Source organism: Bos grunniens, chromosome 14, assembly GCF_055505025.1.
Source record: "Bos grunniens cultivar Pamir isolate PY7600 chromosome 14, Bosgru_T2T1.0, whole genome shotgun sequence".
NCBI lineage: Eukaryota > Metazoa > Chordata > Mammalia > Artiodactyla > Bovidae > Bos > Bos grunniens.
The window spans coordinates 66,525,309-66,546,092 of NC_141178.1; the positions used below are offsets into that span (position 1 = coordinate 66,525,309).

The 20,784-nt window shown below is 41.0% G+C and overlaps 1 protein-coding gene across 7 annotated transcripts in view; it reads left to right on the top strand.

Annotated features, from left to right (window-relative positions):
- The window catches only part of FER1L6 (fer-1 like family member 6), a 175,416-nt gene extending 163,263 nt beyond the window's left edge, over window positions 1-12,153 (top strand). For all 7 annotated transcript variants that reach the window (XM_086335488.1, XM_086335491.1, XM_086335487.1 and 4 more), the window contains 2 exons: window positions 8,298-8,398; window positions 10,136-12,153. In XM_086335488.1, coding sequence (XP_086191614.1) covers window positions 8,298-8,398; window positions 10,136-10,319 — 285 coding nt within the window. In that variant the 3' untranslated portion in view covers window positions 10,320-12,153. The remainder of the gene's footprint in view (window positions 1-8,297; window positions 8,399-10,135) is intronic.
- Window positions 12,154-20,784: the final 8,631 nt, after the last annotated feature.

A 20,784-nucleotide genomic window follows, 5' to 3' on the forward strand; every position in this document is an offset into this window, starting at 1 on the left:
GATTGAAGTTCTCAATGATTTAGGAACTTGGATCTGCAAAAAACTTGGATCTGCTCCATTTTGGATGCATGAACCATCGTTACTCCATTTTGAGTTTTAAGTGGCTTTACATATGTCACCATCAGGTATATCCATACAATGGAATAAAATTTAACCACAAAAAAGTATAAAGTGTTGACACATGTTCCAACAGTAGACTGCTAGCTATTTCTCCAGCAGAAACAGGTTATTTGGGATTAACAAAGAATTGCAGTTTGAGATCTGCAACCATGGCTGCTGCTGCTGCTGCTAAGTCGCTTCAGTCGTGTCCAACTCTGTGCGACCCCTTAGACGGCAGCCCACCAGGCTCCCCCGTCCTAGCCATGTGCAAGTCCCCAGCAAAAAAATGGACAGAACTCTTTTATGGAGGGAAAAAGGAAGCTGGGAGTGCTATAGTTAACAAAGAATCCATGGCTTTTTATTGGCTGAGTCGTGACTGTCTCTCACTGGATGAGCTGTGGCCAGGCTAGAAGAGGAAGTCTTTCTTCCTGTTAGGTTCTGCTGTCTGCATAGGGCATGAGAGCCCCCTTTGCTGATCTCTCCACTCTATTTTAATTGAGATTTCTGTCTACTCATTTTTACAGTTTCCATGCCTGTAAAATGAATAGTTCAGACTGGGTGCCTCCAAGATGTGTTTCTAGCAAAGGCATACTCTATTTCCAACTCTGCGTGAACTCCCCTCCTGTGCCTTGAAGCCAGCAGTCAGAACATCACTGTCCTCTTATTCCAATTACCAGCAGCCAGGAGGGGTTTGTTTATGGGCTATGCCACCTGCCAGGCTTATTTTTAAAGCCACTTATCTGTACACCCAAGTTGTGTAATTGAGAGACTTGGATCGCACAGCTCCTAGTGTGGAATATAGGATAGTGAGTGAAAAACAGCTCCAAATGGAATTGCAAAAGCACAGGCATCCTTTGGTGAAGGAACAGGACTATGTATAGAACATGCTTTTCGTTAAACACATTACATTATGCATCTTATTATCCTGCTAAAAGCAACCTTCAAAGAAATCACTCTTTCAGGAGATGAAGATCAGGAAGTTTCTTTTATAGCTTAATATTGTGAGTCTACAGGTAGGTAGCCCAGGTAAGTCCCAAGAGCATAATAACTAAAATTAAAAGAGACATTTCTTTGCTCTCAGTTTAGTATGAAAAAACCGTTGTCAGCATTTACGATGGCTCCATACTCATACGCTAGGCACTAAAGGCTCAGCAATCAATAAGACACGTTCCTGCCATCCAGAAATTCACAGTTTAGCTGAGGAGACCTGTAGACAGACAAACTGTCTGAAGAGTACGTGGCAAATTCAGATTCCACAGGAGCAGAGAGGGGAGATATTTTTCACCTGAAGATCGTTTTTAAGACAAACTATATTATAGAAAATTTATAGAAAATTTTTAGAAAATTTATAGAAAATTCAAAAGACACCAAAATGCAGAAAGGAAGAAATAGTGCCCATATGCAAATTGCTCAAAAAAAACAATTGCTAATACATATTGTTATTCCCGATATATATAGATTTTGGTTAATTTTATATAATCGTGATCATTCTATGTTAAAAATAATGCCTTGTTCATTTTGGCTTATTCAGTGTTATAATAAGCATTCCTCTACATAGTATTAGGAATATGATTAACTCTTTGTATTCTCAAAATAGAAATGCCACAGTTAAATCATGTGTTTTTCCTCAACATATGTTCATTTAAAAAAATTTAAGCATGCAGAAAAGTTGACTAGGATAAGGATCAGCCACATACTCACCATCTAGACTCAGCATTTGTTGATATTTTGCCATATTTATTTTGCCTGTATATGTGAATATATATATGTGTGTGTCTATGTATAGGTATAGATACACACACACATACATTGGCTGAACCATTTAGGAGTAAGTTCTAGACATTCTAACACTTTACCCCTAAATACTTCCACGTGCATCTGCTGAGAATATGGACATCCTCTTACATAACTACAATGCCATCATCACATATAAATTAATAATATTGCCTAATATAACTTGATATCCATATCATATTCATTTCTCCTTCTGTAAAAAAGGATATCCTATTGTCCTCAAATGTATTTTATAGCTTTTTTTTAAAAAAAAATAAGATTCAGTTATAGTTGATATGTTGCTATTACTTATCTTTTTGATCTATTTTATTTTCAAATAGGCCCCCAGCCATTTTTATCTATCATCTATCTATCCATCTATATATTATCTAATTATATCATTGTTTTTCATTTATTAGTTGGCATTTATGTGTTAAGAAGAGCTTTCTCTCATCAAATGGATATATATTATAGTCACCATATCCCCTAAAAAAAATATCAGATAAATGTTTAATTCTCTCCATTCACTACCAAGTTTTTGAATCAAGAATTAGTGTAAGACTCATACTTAGTGGTAGTAAATGAGATTTTTTTCTCTTACTTTGCTTTTTTTGTATCATCATTGACTCATGAATTCAAAAATATATTTTTCTAACCCGGTAGCAAACAAGATTCCTAGCACCCTGACACTTGTTTCTAAATACCAATTCCTACTAAAAGAATCCATATATCTTTGGGGAAATGGCTGACTCCAGGTCAGGGGCAGATAAATGCAATGTGACCCTGAGACATCTCATTATAATAGGACAATTTGAATATCCAAAAGAATATGACTATGTGTTTTGTGTTAAAGCTTTTTCTGAGTTTTGAATTATTTCCTTAAATTAGCATTCGAGAAATGGAGTTCCTAGGTCCAGAGGTGTGATCATGTACTGTAATGCGCCCAGTCACACACACATGCATATGTGTGCACGTACGTATGTATGTGTATGTGGGCTTCCCTTGTGGCTCAGCTGGTAAAGAATCCACCTGCAATGCGGGAGACCTGGGTTCAATCCCTGGGTTGGGAAGATCCCCTGGAGAAGGGAAAGGCTACCCACTCCAGTATTCTGGCCTGGAGAATTCCATGGACTGTATAGTCCATGGGGTCACAAAGAGTCAGACACAACTGAGTGACTTTCACTTTCACTTTTTTTTCCCACTTTTTTGGAGCAGGCTCAGAGAGGTAGTGTCATATCCAACTTCAACAGAATCACTTCTCAGCCTCCCACATCTTCCACCCTCCGGGCTCAGTGAAGTGCGAAGCCCATGAGTGATGGCCGTGATACCACAAATCTAGTCTTGTCAGGACCTTTCCTTATCATTTTCTTCCATCCATAGATGTCATTAACAGATAGTCTCTCAAAGTGTCCACTTTTTCCAGCTCTGATTTAAAATTACATTGGGATGATATTATTAGCTTAAGACCTCTCCTTGGTGCTTGGTTGAATACTGATGACTGAAATAGGATATGGCCTCTGTGTGGAGAGATATGGAATGAGGAGCAGTGTTTATCAGACTGTGTCAGTAAATACCTTCCCTTGCTGCCTTTATGATGCCAGATAAACGCTTCATGCCCACTCAGGCAGGGCAGTGAAGTGGGGTCGAGGCTCTTCATAATATTAGCTGATGACTCCTATGCTTTGAGCAGAACTCATTTCATATCCTCTGCCTCCTGTTTTTTTTCCTTTAAATTTTTTCTGTGAGAATATGGGTCCTTGGGACTTCTTTGAGAGTTTTTTGAATAAGCAGAATATATTTCTCATTAAATTATGCATTTCTGTCCATGAAGTAGTGTTGAAGTTAAGAACTATGATTTTTTAAAAGTTTGATATTCACCAAGCACTGGGGTGAGCACTATATAAGTGTTATTTATTTTTCAAAGCAACTTTATGGGGTACATGCTATTAACATCCCCAGATGAGTGAGACTCAGACGGGCAGGTAACTCACCCAAGGTCACACAGCTAGTAATGGTAGAATCTGATTTCAGATATAAATTTTTCTGCACCAAATCCTACTCACTCAATTCCTGTGCTGTGTTATGCTATGCCTTGCTCTACTATTCCCTGTTACTGAAGGCCAGCCATTAGATGGAAGTAAAAAATATGTTTTTCTTTTCTTTTTAAAGCCAATTTTATTAATACATAATATATTTACATACAGACAAGAGTAATATACATTCTAGAAGAGTGTACCAACCATGAATTTTCACACACTGAACACTCCCATCGGTACCTAGACAAAGAAGCAGAACCTCTCCAGTGACCCAGACCCCTCATGCCGCTGTCCTGACCGCTATCCTGACCTCTAACCTCATTAATTGATCCATTGCCTTCTTTAGCTAAATGAAATCACACATAGTGTGTTATTTTGTATCTGGCCTCATCTGTGCAACATTTTTTCTCTCTATAGCAAGTATGTGTTTTCAACATTTAACATCAAAAATATATTCTAATGCTGGGGAATGGCAGTGATTGTGAGATTCTTCTTGAACATTTCAGAAAAGGCATATTGATTGATTGTTAAAAAATAGGCTGGTTCACTTATTCCACAGAATTAAACCACTTAGACACATAAAATAGCAGAAGATGTTGTTGTTTTCTCAGTCGTGTCCAACTCTTTGCAACCCCATGGACTGCAGCACACGAGGCTTCCCTATTCATCACTGTCTCCCGGAGTTTGCTCAAACTCATGTCCATTGAGTCAATGATGCCATCCAACCATCTCACCCTCTGTCGCCCCCTTCTTTTGCCTTCAATCTTTCCCAGCATCAGTATCTTTTCCAATGAGTCGGCTCTTCACATCAGGTGACCAAAGTATTGGAGCTTCAGCATCAGTTCTTCCCATGAATTTTCATGGTTTCTTTCCTTTAGGATTGACTGGTTTGAGCTCCTTGCTGTCCAAGGGACTCTCAAGAGTCTTCTCCAGTGCCACAGTTCGAAAGCATCAATTCTTTGGGGCTCTGCCTTCTTTACGGCCCAACTTTCACATCCATACATGACTACTAGAAAAATCACAGCCCTGACTATATGCACCTTTGTTGGCAAAGTGATGTCTCTGCTTTTAATACTCTAGGTTTGTCGTAGCTTTTCTTCCAAAATAGTGGAGGATGGGATTTGGTGTCAGAGGACCTGGGTACAAATCCTAGTTTTGTGGCAAAAGTTAGCAAACATCATCAAGCCTTCGTTTCCTGGGCTATAAACTGGGAATAAAAATGTCATCTATTTTGCCAAGCTGTCAAGTGGTTTAAATGGAATAATATACCACCATGCATGTTATATAGCACTCTAGCTAAGCTTATTATTAAGCAATGAAGAAAAAAAGGCACCTATGATCCCTTCACTCTCATACTCACTTGTTCTCCATTGGATTTTGTCCTCTCTTCCAAACATTCTGGAGCCCAGCGGTTGGTTAGTGACTCTTAAACTCTGTCAAGTATAGAGGAGTTGAATGAGGCTCCTAGCATATAAAAGTGTTGCACAGTGGAACCCAGATCATTGCTGGAAAACCTCTGGAAATCAGACAGAGGGTCTTATCTTGCAGATTGGAAGCCCTCTCTGCCATGCATGGGGAGCTGGCTTCTTGGGTTTATTCCAGCCATGAAATCTTACACGGTTATCCTAAGCTCTAACTCCGCCTTTCATGAAACCTAGCAGTTAGAGCCAAGTTGCTTTAAAGAGCCTCTGGCCATCTGATAGATGAGGAAACTAAGGCCGGAGAAGACAAATGCCTTTAGGTGGCAATGATGAAGACAATCACAGAATCATCTCGTGTTAGAGCTGGGAAGGGTCCCATAAAAATTTTAGTCCAATTATCTGGCAATTGGAAGGCAGCCTGCTATAAAGGAAAGAGCGTGAACTTTGGAATCTTACAGAGTTTGGTTCAAATTCCAGTTGGTTAGCTAATTGCCTATGGGACCTTGGGAAAGTTATTTGACTTTTATGGCTTTATTTCTCTATCAATATAAAGGAGACCTACTTTGCTAGTTACTATGATAGATTATAGACAAAAAAAAAAAAAACAAATCTGGGACAAAACAAGCATTCAATAAAGTGTTGCAATTACAGTTAGAGTTATATTACTATTATTGTACTGTTGATAGATGTATAGAGGAGTGATAAGAATGGATAAAAGCTTTATATTCTTTCTTTCCAAGCATTTCCTCAGTCCCTTTATGTCCAAGGCATTGCTGATGGAGCCAAAATTTCTCAATAGGAATGAGTATATATACACATATTTTTAAGGAATATTTCTGGGTCATATGAATTTAATCCCTTCTGAGTTGGGTCACAGTACTAGTCTAAAGAATGGATGCGATTACCTAGATTTGAACTCATGACTTCACTTGTAATAAAAGCCCACTGTGCTTCTTTACTAATTCAGACAGCCATGACACTACCTCTCTGAGCCTGCTCCAAAAAAGTGGAAAAAAAAAAAGTGAAAGTGAAAGTCACTCAGTTGTGTCTGAGTCTTTGTGACCCCATGGACTATACAGTCCATGGAATTCTCCAGGCCAGAATACTGGAGTGGGTAGCCTTTCTTTTCTCCAGGGGCTCTTCCCAACCTAGGGATCCAAACTCATCCCAAATACTCTACTTCTCTCTAATTTCTCCGATGATTACATTTTCGTGGCTACCAGGAACTAAATCTGTTTGTTAAGAAGCTCTGGCTTGGGCTTCCCTGGTGGCTCAGTGGTAAAGAATCCACCTGCCAAAGTAGGAGACACAGGTTTGATCCCAGATCTGGGAAGAGCCCACGTGCCGCGGAGCAACTAAGCCCATGGGTCACAGCTGTGGAGCCTGCACTCTAGAGCCTGGGAGCCACAACCCATGTTCGCTCCAGAGCCCATGTGCCACACCTACTGAAGCCCACGCGAGCTAGAGCTGGGGCTTGACAACAAGAGAAGCCACTGCAATGAGACCCCTGCCTACCACCACTGGAGAGTAGCCCCACTCACTGCACCTGGAGAAAAAGCCCATGCAACAGTGAAGACCCAGCACAGACAAAAAAGATAATAAACAAATAAAAATGAAATATATAGATATATATATGAAGAAATCCTGGCTTTTTCAGTAAGAATAAATAAGTTAACACTAGATCATTGGTTCATTAGAACCTTAGACCTTTTTACTGGGTAGGAGATCAACCTCAGAAGTCAGGTAATGCCCCATCCACACGAGATTCAGAAAGGCAAACTTAACAGCAAACATAGGTGCTGAAATTCTTTGATGTTGCTCCAGTCTCCTGCCACTTCTGTGTCCCTCCTATCATCTTGAATCTTTTCTAATTTTGTTTTTTTGGCCACACCACACAACATGTGGGACTTTAATTCCCTGGCCAGGGATTAAACCTGTGTCCCCTGCATTGAAAGCGTGGAGTCTTAACCACTGGACCACAAGGGAAGCTCCTCACCTTGAATCTTGATCCACAAAACCAAAGGGGCAAGAGAGAGGGTCTCGTCCTCCAAAAACAGGAGCTCTACTAAATCAGGGATCCTATTTTTCTTAATCATTAAGTCCCCAGGGCCTAGAACAATGCCTGGTATACAGGGAGCCTCCAAAAGTAGTGAATGAACAAGAAAGAATGACTCTCACCTTGTACAGAAGTCCTGTCTCATCCTTTGATAACCCGACTTATATCCCTGCCAATAACTTTGGCACGGTGCTCTGAAGAAGCATATGATTCACAATTTTCAAACCAAAGAGACTGTTTCTCACTGAGAGGAGAGAAGGGAAGAGAGTGCTAGAATAAAAGGATAATTCTAAAATACTTAGAGGGCACAGCAAAAATAAAGATGACAGAAAAGCCATTTGGCAAACGTAGGTCCATACACACCCAGCTCCGCTTGAGAGCCATCGACAGGGAAGAAAGATGGTAGCAGATTCAAAAGGGTTTGCTACTCAAGTAATTAGTCCCCTTTTCTGTTTTCTATAATTCGTATTACTTCTGCAGATATTAAATGATTACAAGTGAAATAGTCCTTCCTTTTGAGAGCCATCAACAGAGAAGAAAGATGGTAGTAGATTCAAAAGGGTTTGCTACTCAAGTAATTAGTCCCCTTTCTGTTTTCTGTAATTCACATTGCTTCTACAGATATTAAATGATTACAAGTGAAATTTGTGTTTCTATGTGTACACATGGGACCCCCTCGCCTCACAAAACTTGAGTAACATTATTTCAGGACTTTTATTGTCCATCGTAAAAATGGCTTCTCCCAGGACCAGAAAGATATTTCCTCGATAATAAAGCAGCGGATAGGCAAAATCCTTCCTGGCATTATCCCACATGATAACACTTCTTCTCCAAAGTTGGCCTTGCCCTCCCCGCCAACCCGCACCCCGCAGTTCTTTGTGACTAGAAACTGAGAATTTTGTCTTTGTGCAGGGCAAGGTTGAAGCCGAGTTCCACCTCGTGACGGCAGAGGAAGCTGAGAAAAATCCTGTTGGAAAAGCTCGAAAGGAGCCAGAGCCCTTGGACAAGCCCAAGTGAGTGAAGTCACGGGGATGAGGGGATCAGACACGGGAAGGGCCCTCTGTGGGCCCCGTATCAGAGGATGCAAGCATTTCTCCAAAACATCCCTCTGGGAGAAGCGAGAAGTGAGGAGGAGTCAATAGCTACTATCCGATTCGTGTAGTTTTTGGTTCTTTGTGTTTTGTTTGTGCTTAGTCACTTAGTTGTGTCAAACTCTTTGCAGCCCCATGGACTGTAGCCCACCAGGCTCCTCTGTCCGTGAGATTCTCCAGGCAAGAATACTAGAGTGGGTTACCATTTTTCTCTTCCAGGAGATCTTGCCAACCCAGGGATCGAACTCAGGTCTCCCGTGTCCCCTGCATTGCAGGCTGATTCTTTATTGGCATGGTTTTATAACTGAAAAATATTCCAAAAATCTTATACAGTATCCAGCGAATGGAAAGGACACTTTTTCATAATACTACCAAATAAGCAATTCCAGAATAATTTCATATATGTTTTCAGTAATTTTGTATGGGAATGTGAGTTTCACATGAATTTTTTTCCTTGTGTTTCTCTAATCATGCATACAAAATTATCTTCATATTTCACTTCTCCTTGGCTTAAAAATTTTACCTTGTTGCCATAATTGTCAGAGGATTTTTTTTTAATGGCTGTGAAATTGTTCACAGACTCGATACCCATATTTAAGTTGGTTGCCATTCCATAGTTGGATGTTTAATTTACTTCTACCTTTTTCCATTATTGTAATATGATAAAAATGTTTCCCCTTTATAAATTATCACTTAAAATAAATTTCCAGAAGTAGAATTACTAGAAGCAAGGATTACCATATTCCATTTAAACCACGGTTATATATCAATTAAAAAGTAAACATACAGAGCTTCCCTGGTGGTCCAGTGGTTAAGACTTCACCTTCCAATGTTGAGGGTGTGAGTTTAATCCCTGGTTGGGGAGCTAAGACCCTACATGGCTTGTAGTATAAAAATCAGAACATAAAAGCAACATTGAAACAAAGTCAATAAAGGCTTTAAAAATGGTCCAAATCAGAAAAACTAAAAAAAAAAGTTAAAAAAGTAAACATATGTATCAATAGATATGAAATATGTACACAAACTACTCTCTCAAATTACAGCTGTCTTGTTCCTCCCTGGACCCCAAGTGTCTCCTGATGAGTAGGTGTTCCTTTCTTTGCACCTATATCTAATCTGTCATAGTGTTGGGAACATAATGGTCGGAAACACTTTGAAGAACACCAGAGAAATGTAAGATATAAACTCTGCCTTCTGGAAGCTTTCAGTCTGTTTAGGGAGAGCACACAGATTCATAAAATAGTTATCAGTGTGGAAAACACATGTTAGGTTCAAAAAGGGGGTAGGTCAAGCAATGGGTGAGGCAGGAATTCAGAACCAGAGGAATTATTGTGGACTGGGGTGGTCACAGAGGGCTTCATGGAAGAGGTGAGGCTTGAACTGGTCAGGGTAGGACAGACAGAGGGCTCTCAGTTCTCTGGCTAGGTTCTAACTAGGCTCTTGCCCCCCTCAGGACCACTCTTTAAAATGATGAGGAATCATTATCACATAAAAAGTTAGCGTGCTCCTGCTTGAAGACAACATGGTCTTCTCCCATTTTCAGGCCTTTTGTTGTGGGTCCTCACAAAACTGAGAGTCAGAAATCCTTCCTGAGATCTTGAGATTCGTATGTGTTGACAACCTGGCACCTTCCCTGATCTTCTCTTGCTTCCTTCTCAGCCGCCCGAACACCTCCTTCTCTTGGTTCGTGAGCCCCTTCAAGTGCCTGTACCACCTCATCTGGAGGAACTACAAGAAGTACATCATCATCGGTTTCATTCTGATCATCCTCATCATCTTCCTGGTCCTCTTCATCTATACCTTGCCGGGAGCCATAAGCCAAAGGATTGTTGGGGGCTCGTAGAGGGTCATGGAGAATCCAGACCCTCCCTTTCTGCTGATCCCCTCTTCTTCCTCCTCTGTAAATAGATAGGAATGTGTGCTCTGTGCAGGCACCATACTGGGTAAACCCAAAGACCTAAGAGCCACTCCCTATAACTAAGGACACATCAGCTCTTCTTGGAGGAAATGGGAGAGAAACTGTCCCTCCCTGCTCCAACCCCTGCTAGCCCTCTTTCCAACTGAAAAACCTTAAGGCATGGTTTTGCCCACGGGCAGCATGAGATAATGGTTCCTTTACCCTATAGTAGTCACTGGTGACCTTAAATTGACTTAGGTGAATATTTTCTTTCCATAATTGGTTTTATTCTGAGAAGTTTAATTCTAGGTCTCAGATATTATTGGAAACACTTCTTTTTAAGTATTAAGTAAATTTTTTTACTGCAAATTAAACTAAAAGCATTTTAGCAAATTACTAGATGTTTAACCTGTCCCATATATCTTAACCTTGTTTTAATCCTTACAATTTACAGGACACATTCACTTATTCAGGCTGAGAAGCTGGCTTGGAATAAACTTTATATACACCACTTAAAATACTTCATCGTTGAAAGTCCCATCTAAAAAGATGTTGCTGGTTTTCCATTAAATGCTTGTAGAACATGCTCAGTAGTAGTAATGAGTTCTGGAGAAATCCATTTGTATTTATGCATATTTATTTAGCATATGGCAATTTCCAAGTGGGAATTAAAATGTGATTCTGGGTATGTGTGAATAGGACGGGAAGCTCCATGAGACCAGTAGGAATTCTCTTTAGTCAGATATATAATCCCCACCAAATATGGTGCCCCACTAGCCCTACACCATGATGTGAATAACCATCATCCGCGTTATTCAATCTTACCACCATATATGGTAGGTTCTGTCATGACTCTTAAGCACAGATTAATTTCAAAAGCAGTCTTAGAAACAATACCCAATGCACTTGTCAGATGGGGTCAGTTTTTCTTAAATTAACTCTTTGATCTTCAAAGTAACACAGTGTAGATCTGCCATCCCATCTGAAGCAGGGAGCGGAAGTGAGGGACTAGTGTTCTCAGGCGAAATAGGAAACAAAGGAATTGGAATGTTTGGCCTTAAACACGAGTAAGTATGGCAACTGTTTTTTTCTTTATTTCTTGAGGGGCCATTTGGTGGTATGGAGGAAGCTGGATTGGGGTTCCCCTCTCGACACCAGAAGCACTGGGGCTACTGTTTCCTTTAGATAGTGTTACACATGGCTCAGCTGGTAAAGGATCTGCCTGAAATGCAGGAGACCTGGCTTTGATCCCTGGATTGGGAAGATCCCCTGGAGAAGGGAAAGGCTACCCACTCCAGTATTCTGGCCTGGAGAATGCTATGGACTCTGTAGTCCATGGGATCGCAAAGAGTCAGACACGACTGAGCGACTTTCACTTCACTTCACACATATGTTACTTCTGTAAAATGAAGCATGTTACTTCCACATGAGAAGTCATTTAGAATGTTCCTGATTCATCAAAGATTGAAGTATTAGTGTTGTACCCTGAATTCTAGCCCTAGACACTCACTCTTTAGTAAACATAAGTCCTATTTTTCTGAAGTGCTAAAAACTAGAGCATTTAAAGCATTGACGATGTTTCCTAGTGTAATTAGTTACATAAACTATGGATCATTCTTATTGTGAAATAACAGACATCAGTAATGATACAGCTCAAATTACTTGATGGCATGGAATATATACACTGAGTACATTGTAAATTTTTTTAAAAAAACTATGTATAGCGTGATTTAAAAGGAAAAATATGTACATATGCATAAATTAAATGTCTGGAGGAATATGCCAAAGTGTTAATAGTGGTCATCTTTAAATAGCAGTTGGAGAAGGCAATGGCAACCCACTCCAGTACTCTTGCCTGGAAAATCCCATGGACGGAGGAGCCTGGTAGGCTACAGTCCATGGGGTCGCAAAGAGTTGGACATGACTGAGTGACTTCACTTTCACTTTAAGTAGCAGTATCTTTTCTTTCCCTTTTTGTTTCTCTATTTTTCCTAAGACTTCTAAAATAAATATGCATTATTTTTAATATCAAATGTTTAATAAGCAATTATAAATTTAAAGGTTTTCATTTAAAACTATTTATTGAGTGTCCCTTATGTGCCGAGCAGTGGGATACAGCAGAGGTAAGATAAACGCAGCCTCTTGTCGCCATGGATTTTGCATCCAGAACTTCCTCAAGACATTGTTTATCTCTAGATTATGGTTTGTCTAAGAAGAGCACTAAGTAAGGAATGTGTTTTTCATGGATGAAGTTTAGGGAATAGCACAACACACGTTTGCGGTGACATTGAAAAGCAAAAGAACAACTTTATTTTTAGCACAGATTTGGGAGGAAGGTATTATGCTTTCTGCTGGATTCTGGACAGTGAAATGCCAAGTCAACACTTGACAAAACAATATACATTGTTCAATCCACAATAAAAACAATAAAAATGGAAAATTCTTCTAAGTTAAATACAGCTCAAATTTTCTTTGATGTCATATTGAATGCTGAAAAGCAAAAGTATTTGAAACACTTTCAGATCAGATGGTGCTATAAGAAATGTGTGAGGAGCGATGGTAAATGAAGATAATTTTGGAATCAGCTCTGTCTGGTGTCTTACACATAGATTATCATTCATGGCCTATCCTGTGTAGAAAATAAATAAGTAAAATAATGTTCTAGGCCAACTGTGCACAGCTAGCCTTAAAGGAACTACAGCTTAAGAATTTTAAAAATTTAGGACTTCCCTGGTGGTACACTGGTTAAGAATTTGCCCACCAACACAGGAGACAAGGGCTTGATCCCTAGTCCGAGAAGACGCAAGATGCCGGGTAACAGTTAAAGCCCTGCACCACTTCTGAGCCTGCACTTTGGAGCCCTCGAGCCACAACTACTGAAGCCCATGCACTTAGAGCCTGTGCTCCGCAACAAGAGAGGCCACTGCAACGAGAAGCCCACACACCGCAGTGAAGAGCAGCCCCTGATCACCGCAACTAGAGAAAGCCCACAAACAGCAATGAAGACCCAGCACAACCAAAAAATAAAACAATTTTAAAAATTAAAGCAGAATACCCATTTCCCAAAAAACTGTCATGAGTCCCTACTTGTATTCTTCAATGGGATTAATTTTTTTTAATTAAAAAAAAATTAATTTATTTATTTTAATTGAAGGCTAATTTACAATATTGTAGTGGTTTCTGCCATACATTGACATGAATCAGCCATGGGTGTACATGTGTTTCCCATCCTTAACCCCCATCCCACCTCCCTCCCCATCCCATCCCTCAGAGTCAATTAATTTAAATCTATTCATTTGATGGATTAGAGTTGTTCTTACTGCTTAAATCTGGTTCAGAGTGGTTTTGCTTATGTTTTTTTTTTCAAAACAACATTTAAATCTTTCCCCTCAAACTAACTAAGCAAAATGGAATACCAGCAACAACATCATGAAACAACTCACTGGATGTGATATCCAATTCTCCAGTAATAGAAATGGCCTGTGCCTTTCTTGCTCTTTTCCCTCAAAAGACACATGAATAGAAATTGGGAAACTAAACTGTCTTTGTCACAGCTGGGGCCAGTTGGTGTTTATTCAATTCAACAGATAACTATTGAGTTCCATCCTCATTCCAATTGCTATGATCAACTCTGGGTCAAAAGTACACAATCTTCTAGATAAAGTAAATCTTTGCTCTAAAGGAGCATAGAACCCTATGCTAGAGAGAAGATATTAATCAAATAATTACATAAAACCAGATAAATACAGACTGATAGATTTAATAGGAGCAAAGTACTGGGATCAGAAAGAGCATCTCAACAAGGACTCATAGCCAGTCTGGCAGTCAGGAAGAAAGATGGAGAGGAAGAACATGCTAGCAGAGGAAAGTAGCATGTGCAAAGGCCCTGAGGTAGGAGGAAGCAAAAGACAGTGGGTACCAAGTGAGAAGCAGAGGGTCCTGAGATGGAGCTGAAAAGTTATGTAGGGGCCACATCCTTAAAGGCTTCAGTCTTCACTTTAAAGGCAGTGGAAATTGAGCATTTTTAAGAAGTGGAAAAGAATAACTAGATTTTTATTTCATGTGGAGAACAGATTGGAGATCATCCTTCCCACAAGAGAGAATGGTTATTTTCACTCAGCAGTTGTGGCCAAGAAGGAAAGAGAAGGGATCTGAGATGATCACTCAATGGCTCCAGGGTGGTCTAATGGGGAGTTGGGGTCTGATATTAACTCTGCTTCACTCAGGCTTTGTGACCTAAGGCATCTAACTTCACATCTCTGATCTATACTTTCCTTGTCTGTGTTATAAGGAGGTTCACATATATGGTGATGAAAAGACCATGGCATATTTCGGTGAAAAACAGGTGTTGATGGGTCTGTATCATGGAGCAGAATAGATTGAACTCAGAATCTGACTGTGAAAAGCTTTGAATGCCAAGCAAGAAGGTTGGACTTTTTGCAGCAGAAAGTGGGGACCCCTGGAAGAGTTTAAACAAAGTGACAAGAACCAGTCAATGTATTAGAGAAGTTGCTCTCCCTGCAGTGCATGATGGACTGATGAAGATGAGATCCAGAGGCCAGGGGACCTTTCAGGAAGCAGTAACCAAAACTCTGGGCTTTCTTGATGGCTCAGTGGGAAAGGAATTTGCCTGCGATGCAGGAGACACACACGGATTCGAGCCCTGGGTGGGGAAGATCCCCTGGAGGAGGAAATGGCAACTCATTCCAGTATTCTTGCCTGGAAAATCACATTGACAGAGGAGGCTGGCAGGCTACAGTGCGTGGGGTCGCAGCAAAGAGTCAGACATGCCTGAACACATGACACATGCCACATGACATGAGCCAAAACCCTGGTGAGAGGACCAGTGTCAGGGCCATGGCCATGGGATGGACAGGAGGACCCAGATTCTGGAACATTGGTGAGGTTCCCCAACCACCACCCCTATCTCTGGCACCCAAGATAAGTGCAAAGGAGGACAGGAAGGTTTGAATCCTGACTGTATCCTATCTGGGCAGGTCATTTGATCTCTGAGTCTCATTGAGTTCTCTCATCTGATATAAAGGAATGACTACTTACTTGACAAGAGTTGTGAAAATCGGAGAAAAGGTATGTCACATGTCTAGCACATGCCTGGCATGAAGCCAGTTCTTGAAGGATAGGAGCTAGTGTCATAAATATTATCTCTACAGGTGGAACCAGCAGGATGTGGGGTCTAACTGGACCTGGAAGTGAGGAAAGATGATCAGACCTATGTTTTAGAAATGTTCTGGCACATGGAGTGAAAAACTTTCAGCCCATAATATTCCCAAGTGTATTTCTTTTGTATTGATTCTGTAATAAATTACAACAAACCCAGTGGATTACAACAGCACAAATTTATCATACAGTTTTATAGGTCAGAAGTCCATCAGATTTAGCCCACTGAGCTAAAATCAAGATGTCAGTAGAGCTACCTTCCCTCTTGGAGGCCTAGGGGGTCAGTTCAGTCACTCAGTCGTGTTCGACTCTTTGTGAACCCATGGATTGCAGCATGCCAGGCTTCCCTATCCATCACCAACTCCCAGAACTTGTTCAAACTCATGTCCATTGAGTTGGTGATGCCATCCAACCATCTCATCCTCTGTCATCCCCTTCTCCTCCTGCCTTCAATCTTTCCCAGCATCAGGGTCTTTTCCAATGAGTCTGTTTTTTTGCATCAGGTGGCCAAAGTATTGGAGTTTGTTTCAGCATCAGTCCTTCCAATGAATATTCAGAACTGATTTCCTTTAGGATGGACTAGTTGGATCTCCTTGCAGTCCAAGGGACTCTCAAGAGTCTTCTCCAACACCACAGTTCAAAAGCATCAACTCTGACACTCAGCTTTTTTTATAGTCCAACTCTCACATCCATAAATGACCACTGGAAAAACCACAGCTTTGACTAGATGGACCTTTGTTGGCAAAGTAATGTCTCTGCTTTTCAACATGCTATCTAGATTGGTCATAGTTTTTCTACAAAAGAAGAAAGTGTCTTTTAATTTCATGGCTGCAGTCACCATCTGCAGTGATTTTGGAGCCCCCCTCAAATAAAATCTGTCGCTGTTTCCATTGTTTCCACATCTATTTGCCATGAAGTGATGGGACTAGATGCCATGATCTTAGCTTTCTGAATGTTGAGTTTTAAGCCAACTTTTTCACTCTCCTCTTTCACTTTCATCAAGAGGCTTTTTAGTTCTTCTTTACTTTCTGCCATAAGGATGGTGTCATGTGCATATCTGAGGTTATTGATATTTCTCCCAGCAATCTTGATTCCAGCTTGTGCTTCCTCCAGCCCGGCATTTCACATGATGTACTCTGCTTGCAAGTTAAATAAGCAGAGTGACAATATACAGCCTTGATGTACTCCTTTCCCAATTTGGAACCAGTCTTTTGTTCCATGTCCAGTTCTAACTGTTCCTTCTTTACCTGCATACAGATTTCTCAAGAGGCAGGTCAGGTGGTCTTGTATTTCCATCTCTTTCAGAATTTTTCACAGTGTGTTGTGATCCACACAGTCGAAGGCTTTGGCATAGTCAATAAAGCAGAAATAGATGTTTTTTTCTGGAACTGTCTTGTTTTTTTGATGATCCAATGGATGTTGGCAATTTGATCTCTGGTTTCTCTGTCTTTTCTAAATCCAGTTGAATATCTGGAAGCTCACAGTTCACGTACTGTTGAAGCCTGGCTTGGAGAATTTTAAGCATTACTTTGCTCGTGTGTGTAATGATGGCAATTTTACGGTAGTTTGAATATTCTTTGGCATTGCCTTTCTTTGGGATTGGAATGAAAACTGACCTTTTCCAGTCCTGTGGCCACTGCTGAGTTTTCCAAACTTGCTGGCACATTGAGTGCAGCACTTTCACAGCATCATCTTTTAGGATTTGAAATAGCTCCACTGGAATTCCGTCACCTCCACTAGCTTTGTTTGTAGCGATGCTTCCTAAGTCCCAGTTGACTTCGCATTCCAGTATGTCTGGCTCTAGGTGAGTGATCACTCCACCGTGGTTATCTGGGTCATAAAGATATTTTTTGTATGGGTTTTCTGTGTATTCTTGCCACCTCTTTTTATTATCTTCTGCTTCTGTTAGATCCATACCATTTCTGTCCTTTATTGTGCTCATTTTCCCTTCTGGGGGCCTAGGGAAGAATCTGGGTTTTTGCCTTTTACACCTTCTAGAGTAAGGGTTTCCAAATCCCCAAGCTGTGGACCTGTATGGGTCAGGTGACTGTTAGGAACCAGGTCGCACAGCAGCAGATGAGCAATAGCGATCGAGGGAGGGAAGCTTCATCTGCTGTTCCCCATCACTCCCCATCGCTGGTGTTACCACCTGAGCCATCCCCCTCCACCCCATCTGTGGAAGAACTGTCTTTCCTGAAACTGGTCCTTAGTGTCAAAAAGGTTGGGGACTGCTGTTCTAGAGGCTACCTGCATTCCTTGATTTGTGGCCCCTTCTTCCATCGTCAAAGCCAGCAAGTTTACATCCCTCTGTGCATTTCTTTGGTAGAAAGAAATTGTCTTGCTTTCAAGGACCTGTGTAACTACATCGGACCCACCCAGATAATCCTAGATAATCTCCCTACCCCAAGGTCCTTCAGTTAATCACATCAGCAAAGACCCTGTTGTTGTTGATACTCTTTGGGACCCCATGGACTGCAGCATGCCATGCCTCCCCATCTCCTACTATTCTGGGAGTTTGCCCAAGTTCGTCTCCATTGAAATACCCTACTGCCAAGTAAAGTAACATATTCATGGGTTCTAGGGATTATGACTGGACTTTCTTCTTTTTTTTTTTTTTTTTTTGCAGACAGAAGCACTATTCTGTCTGCCACACTGAGCATTACCCTGGTATTTTAATTCAGCTCAATTTGAAAACCATTTCAACAGAGATTTGAAAGCTGATGGGGTGATTACATGGGTGTATGGAAAGAAGGAGGCTCCACATCTTTCTGGAACAAGATGTTTCCATTTGTTGTTCAGCCTCTCAAGCAACAATTGTCTCAGGGAAAAAGGTAAGATCCATTCCATCCTTCCCTGACTCATTAAAGTCCTTTCAAGCACAGTAGATGAGGTGTGTTTGCAGCTGGCTATGAAAGGACTCTGCATTTCCTCTTACATTTCTGCCTCAGGAGTTTTCAAATAAGCCTCTTACGTTCAGCTTTCCTTTAACACAGCAGTAGTTTCTTCCAAATCTGGAGAAAACCTGTGTCTTGGCTCTCTGTAGTTCATAAAGGGCAATCTGAGAAAAAAGCACTCTATTTTTCACTGAATTGTTTTACTAGTGAAAAGAAAAATGGGTTTTGGAGACTCAGATAAGAGCACATGAAACTTGGGCATAGACAGGAGCTGTGCAACCTTGAATGAGTTATTCAGCAACTCTGAATCTTATCTTTCCGATATGTAAGATCTTATAGGATTGTCTGTGTTTGGGCATTTGGGGAGTGGTCCTCTTCAGGGACAGAAGTAGAAGATTATGTTGTTCAGTTGCTAAGTTGTGTCTGACTCTATGGGTTTATAAAGGGGATCATAAAGGGTCTAAAATACTGTATACTGGGACTTCACTGGTGGTTCAGTGGTTAAGGCACGGCACTTCCAATGCAGGGGATGTGAGTTTGATCCCTGGTCTGGGAACTAAGATCTCACATGCCACGTGGCATGACCAAAAGGTAAATAAAATAAAATACTTTCTTCTCCATGTCAACACTGACAGTACAGTGTGGCTCAATCATTGAGTCTTATCCAACCCTTGGCGATCCAGGGACTGTAGCCCACCAGGCTTCCCTGAACATGGAATTTCAGGGGATCTTCCTGATCCAGGGATTGAACCCAGGTGTCTTATGTCTCCTGCATTGGCAGGCTGGTTCTTTACGCACCTGGATTTGAGCAAACTCCAGCAGATGGTATTGGAGAGAGGAGTCTGGCGTGCTGCAGTCCATGGGGTTGCAAAGAGTTGGATGTGACTTAGCAACTGAACAACACGGATCCTGTGCTCAGAAATAGAGGAGAACTAGATGTTGGTGAACAATAGCAATGTTTTATGCATTGGGGTATGATCACTTCCAGTTTACACGTCAAAAAATTAAGGCTCCAAAGTTAATTATAATGAAGTTCTGTTTGGTTCTAAAGCATCTTCTCTCCTTATTCCCACTTCTTTAAACCTACAATTAGAGGTGTCACCACACACGTAGAACATAGGGACTTTGCTGGGGAGTCTGGTGCTATTTTATTCAAACCTGGAGTTTATCAGGGAAATCCTAACCATGGTCTAGAAATTCAGCAGATTTCCACAGCAGTAGAGCTATAATGTGGACGGTGTCACGAGTAGCTATTAGAAGGTCAACGAATGTGGTGGCGTTTTTGACATTGTTTTCACACCTTCTAATATATAGTAAAGAGAATTTCTGCTGGTGACATAATTACATTTTAGTATACTGGATATAGACTAAGTTCTCCCTAAAGAATTGTCTAATTTTCTGCCTGTATCAGTCTTTGTGATGTTTATGATGATTTAATGAAATGTCTTGCTAAGTGTAAGCCAAGTGATTTTCAGTAAAACACCATGATTCAGACGGTGGTGAATCATTTTTTCGGCTTTCCTGAGCTCCTTCACCAGAACCACTTACAGCTCCTAAGAGTCCGCCTGGGGCTCTTAGGAAACAGCCCAGTGGCACTTTACTTCCTTTGACTCAGGCAGCTCAGCTGCAGTCTTAGCAGTTAGGATCCAGGCGTGTAGAGGCAGCCACAGAGGCCATGAAGTAGAAGTCAATTTGCATTGATGCCAGTTCTTAAAATAAGCGGCCTCCAAAGTACGTCACGCTCTGCTCATTCCTGTCCTGCTGCCTCTCCTTCTGCCAAGCCCCGGTGCACTTGGCTTGGACCTCTCCTATGATCCAGACACACTTTATCTGGCTCTGGGGTCAATATGTACTTGTCATGTGCCTTATGTGCCTCTGTGCACTGAGTTTCTTCAGGTCCTTTCACCCTGATGTGTAGAAATGTAATGACAGTAACAGTAACAACCCCAAGGTCAGGACTCTTTTAACCCAGTTTGATTTATAGGAACTCAGCCTCCTAAAAATGTCGTATTCACTTACTCAGCCCCAGAAGCTTTTAAATAAAACTTTAAACCAGACCTAGGACAGTTCACCTATCCTCATTTCATCTCCAGCTGTGGGGGCAGGAACAGATATGTGGACAAAGGCAGAGACTAGGGTGGCCGTGGGACAGGTTACAAGTCTGATGGATCTAACTGATGCTTACCCTCTGTTTCAAAGTACTGCTCTCAGTGTTGGGACTGCTGGTGATTTGTATTTTCTTTCTGCTTCTGTTTTTTTCCCCAACTTTCTACAATAAACATCTGTAACATGGGAATCAGGAAAAAAACAAAAACAAAACCTAAATTATAGTTAAACAA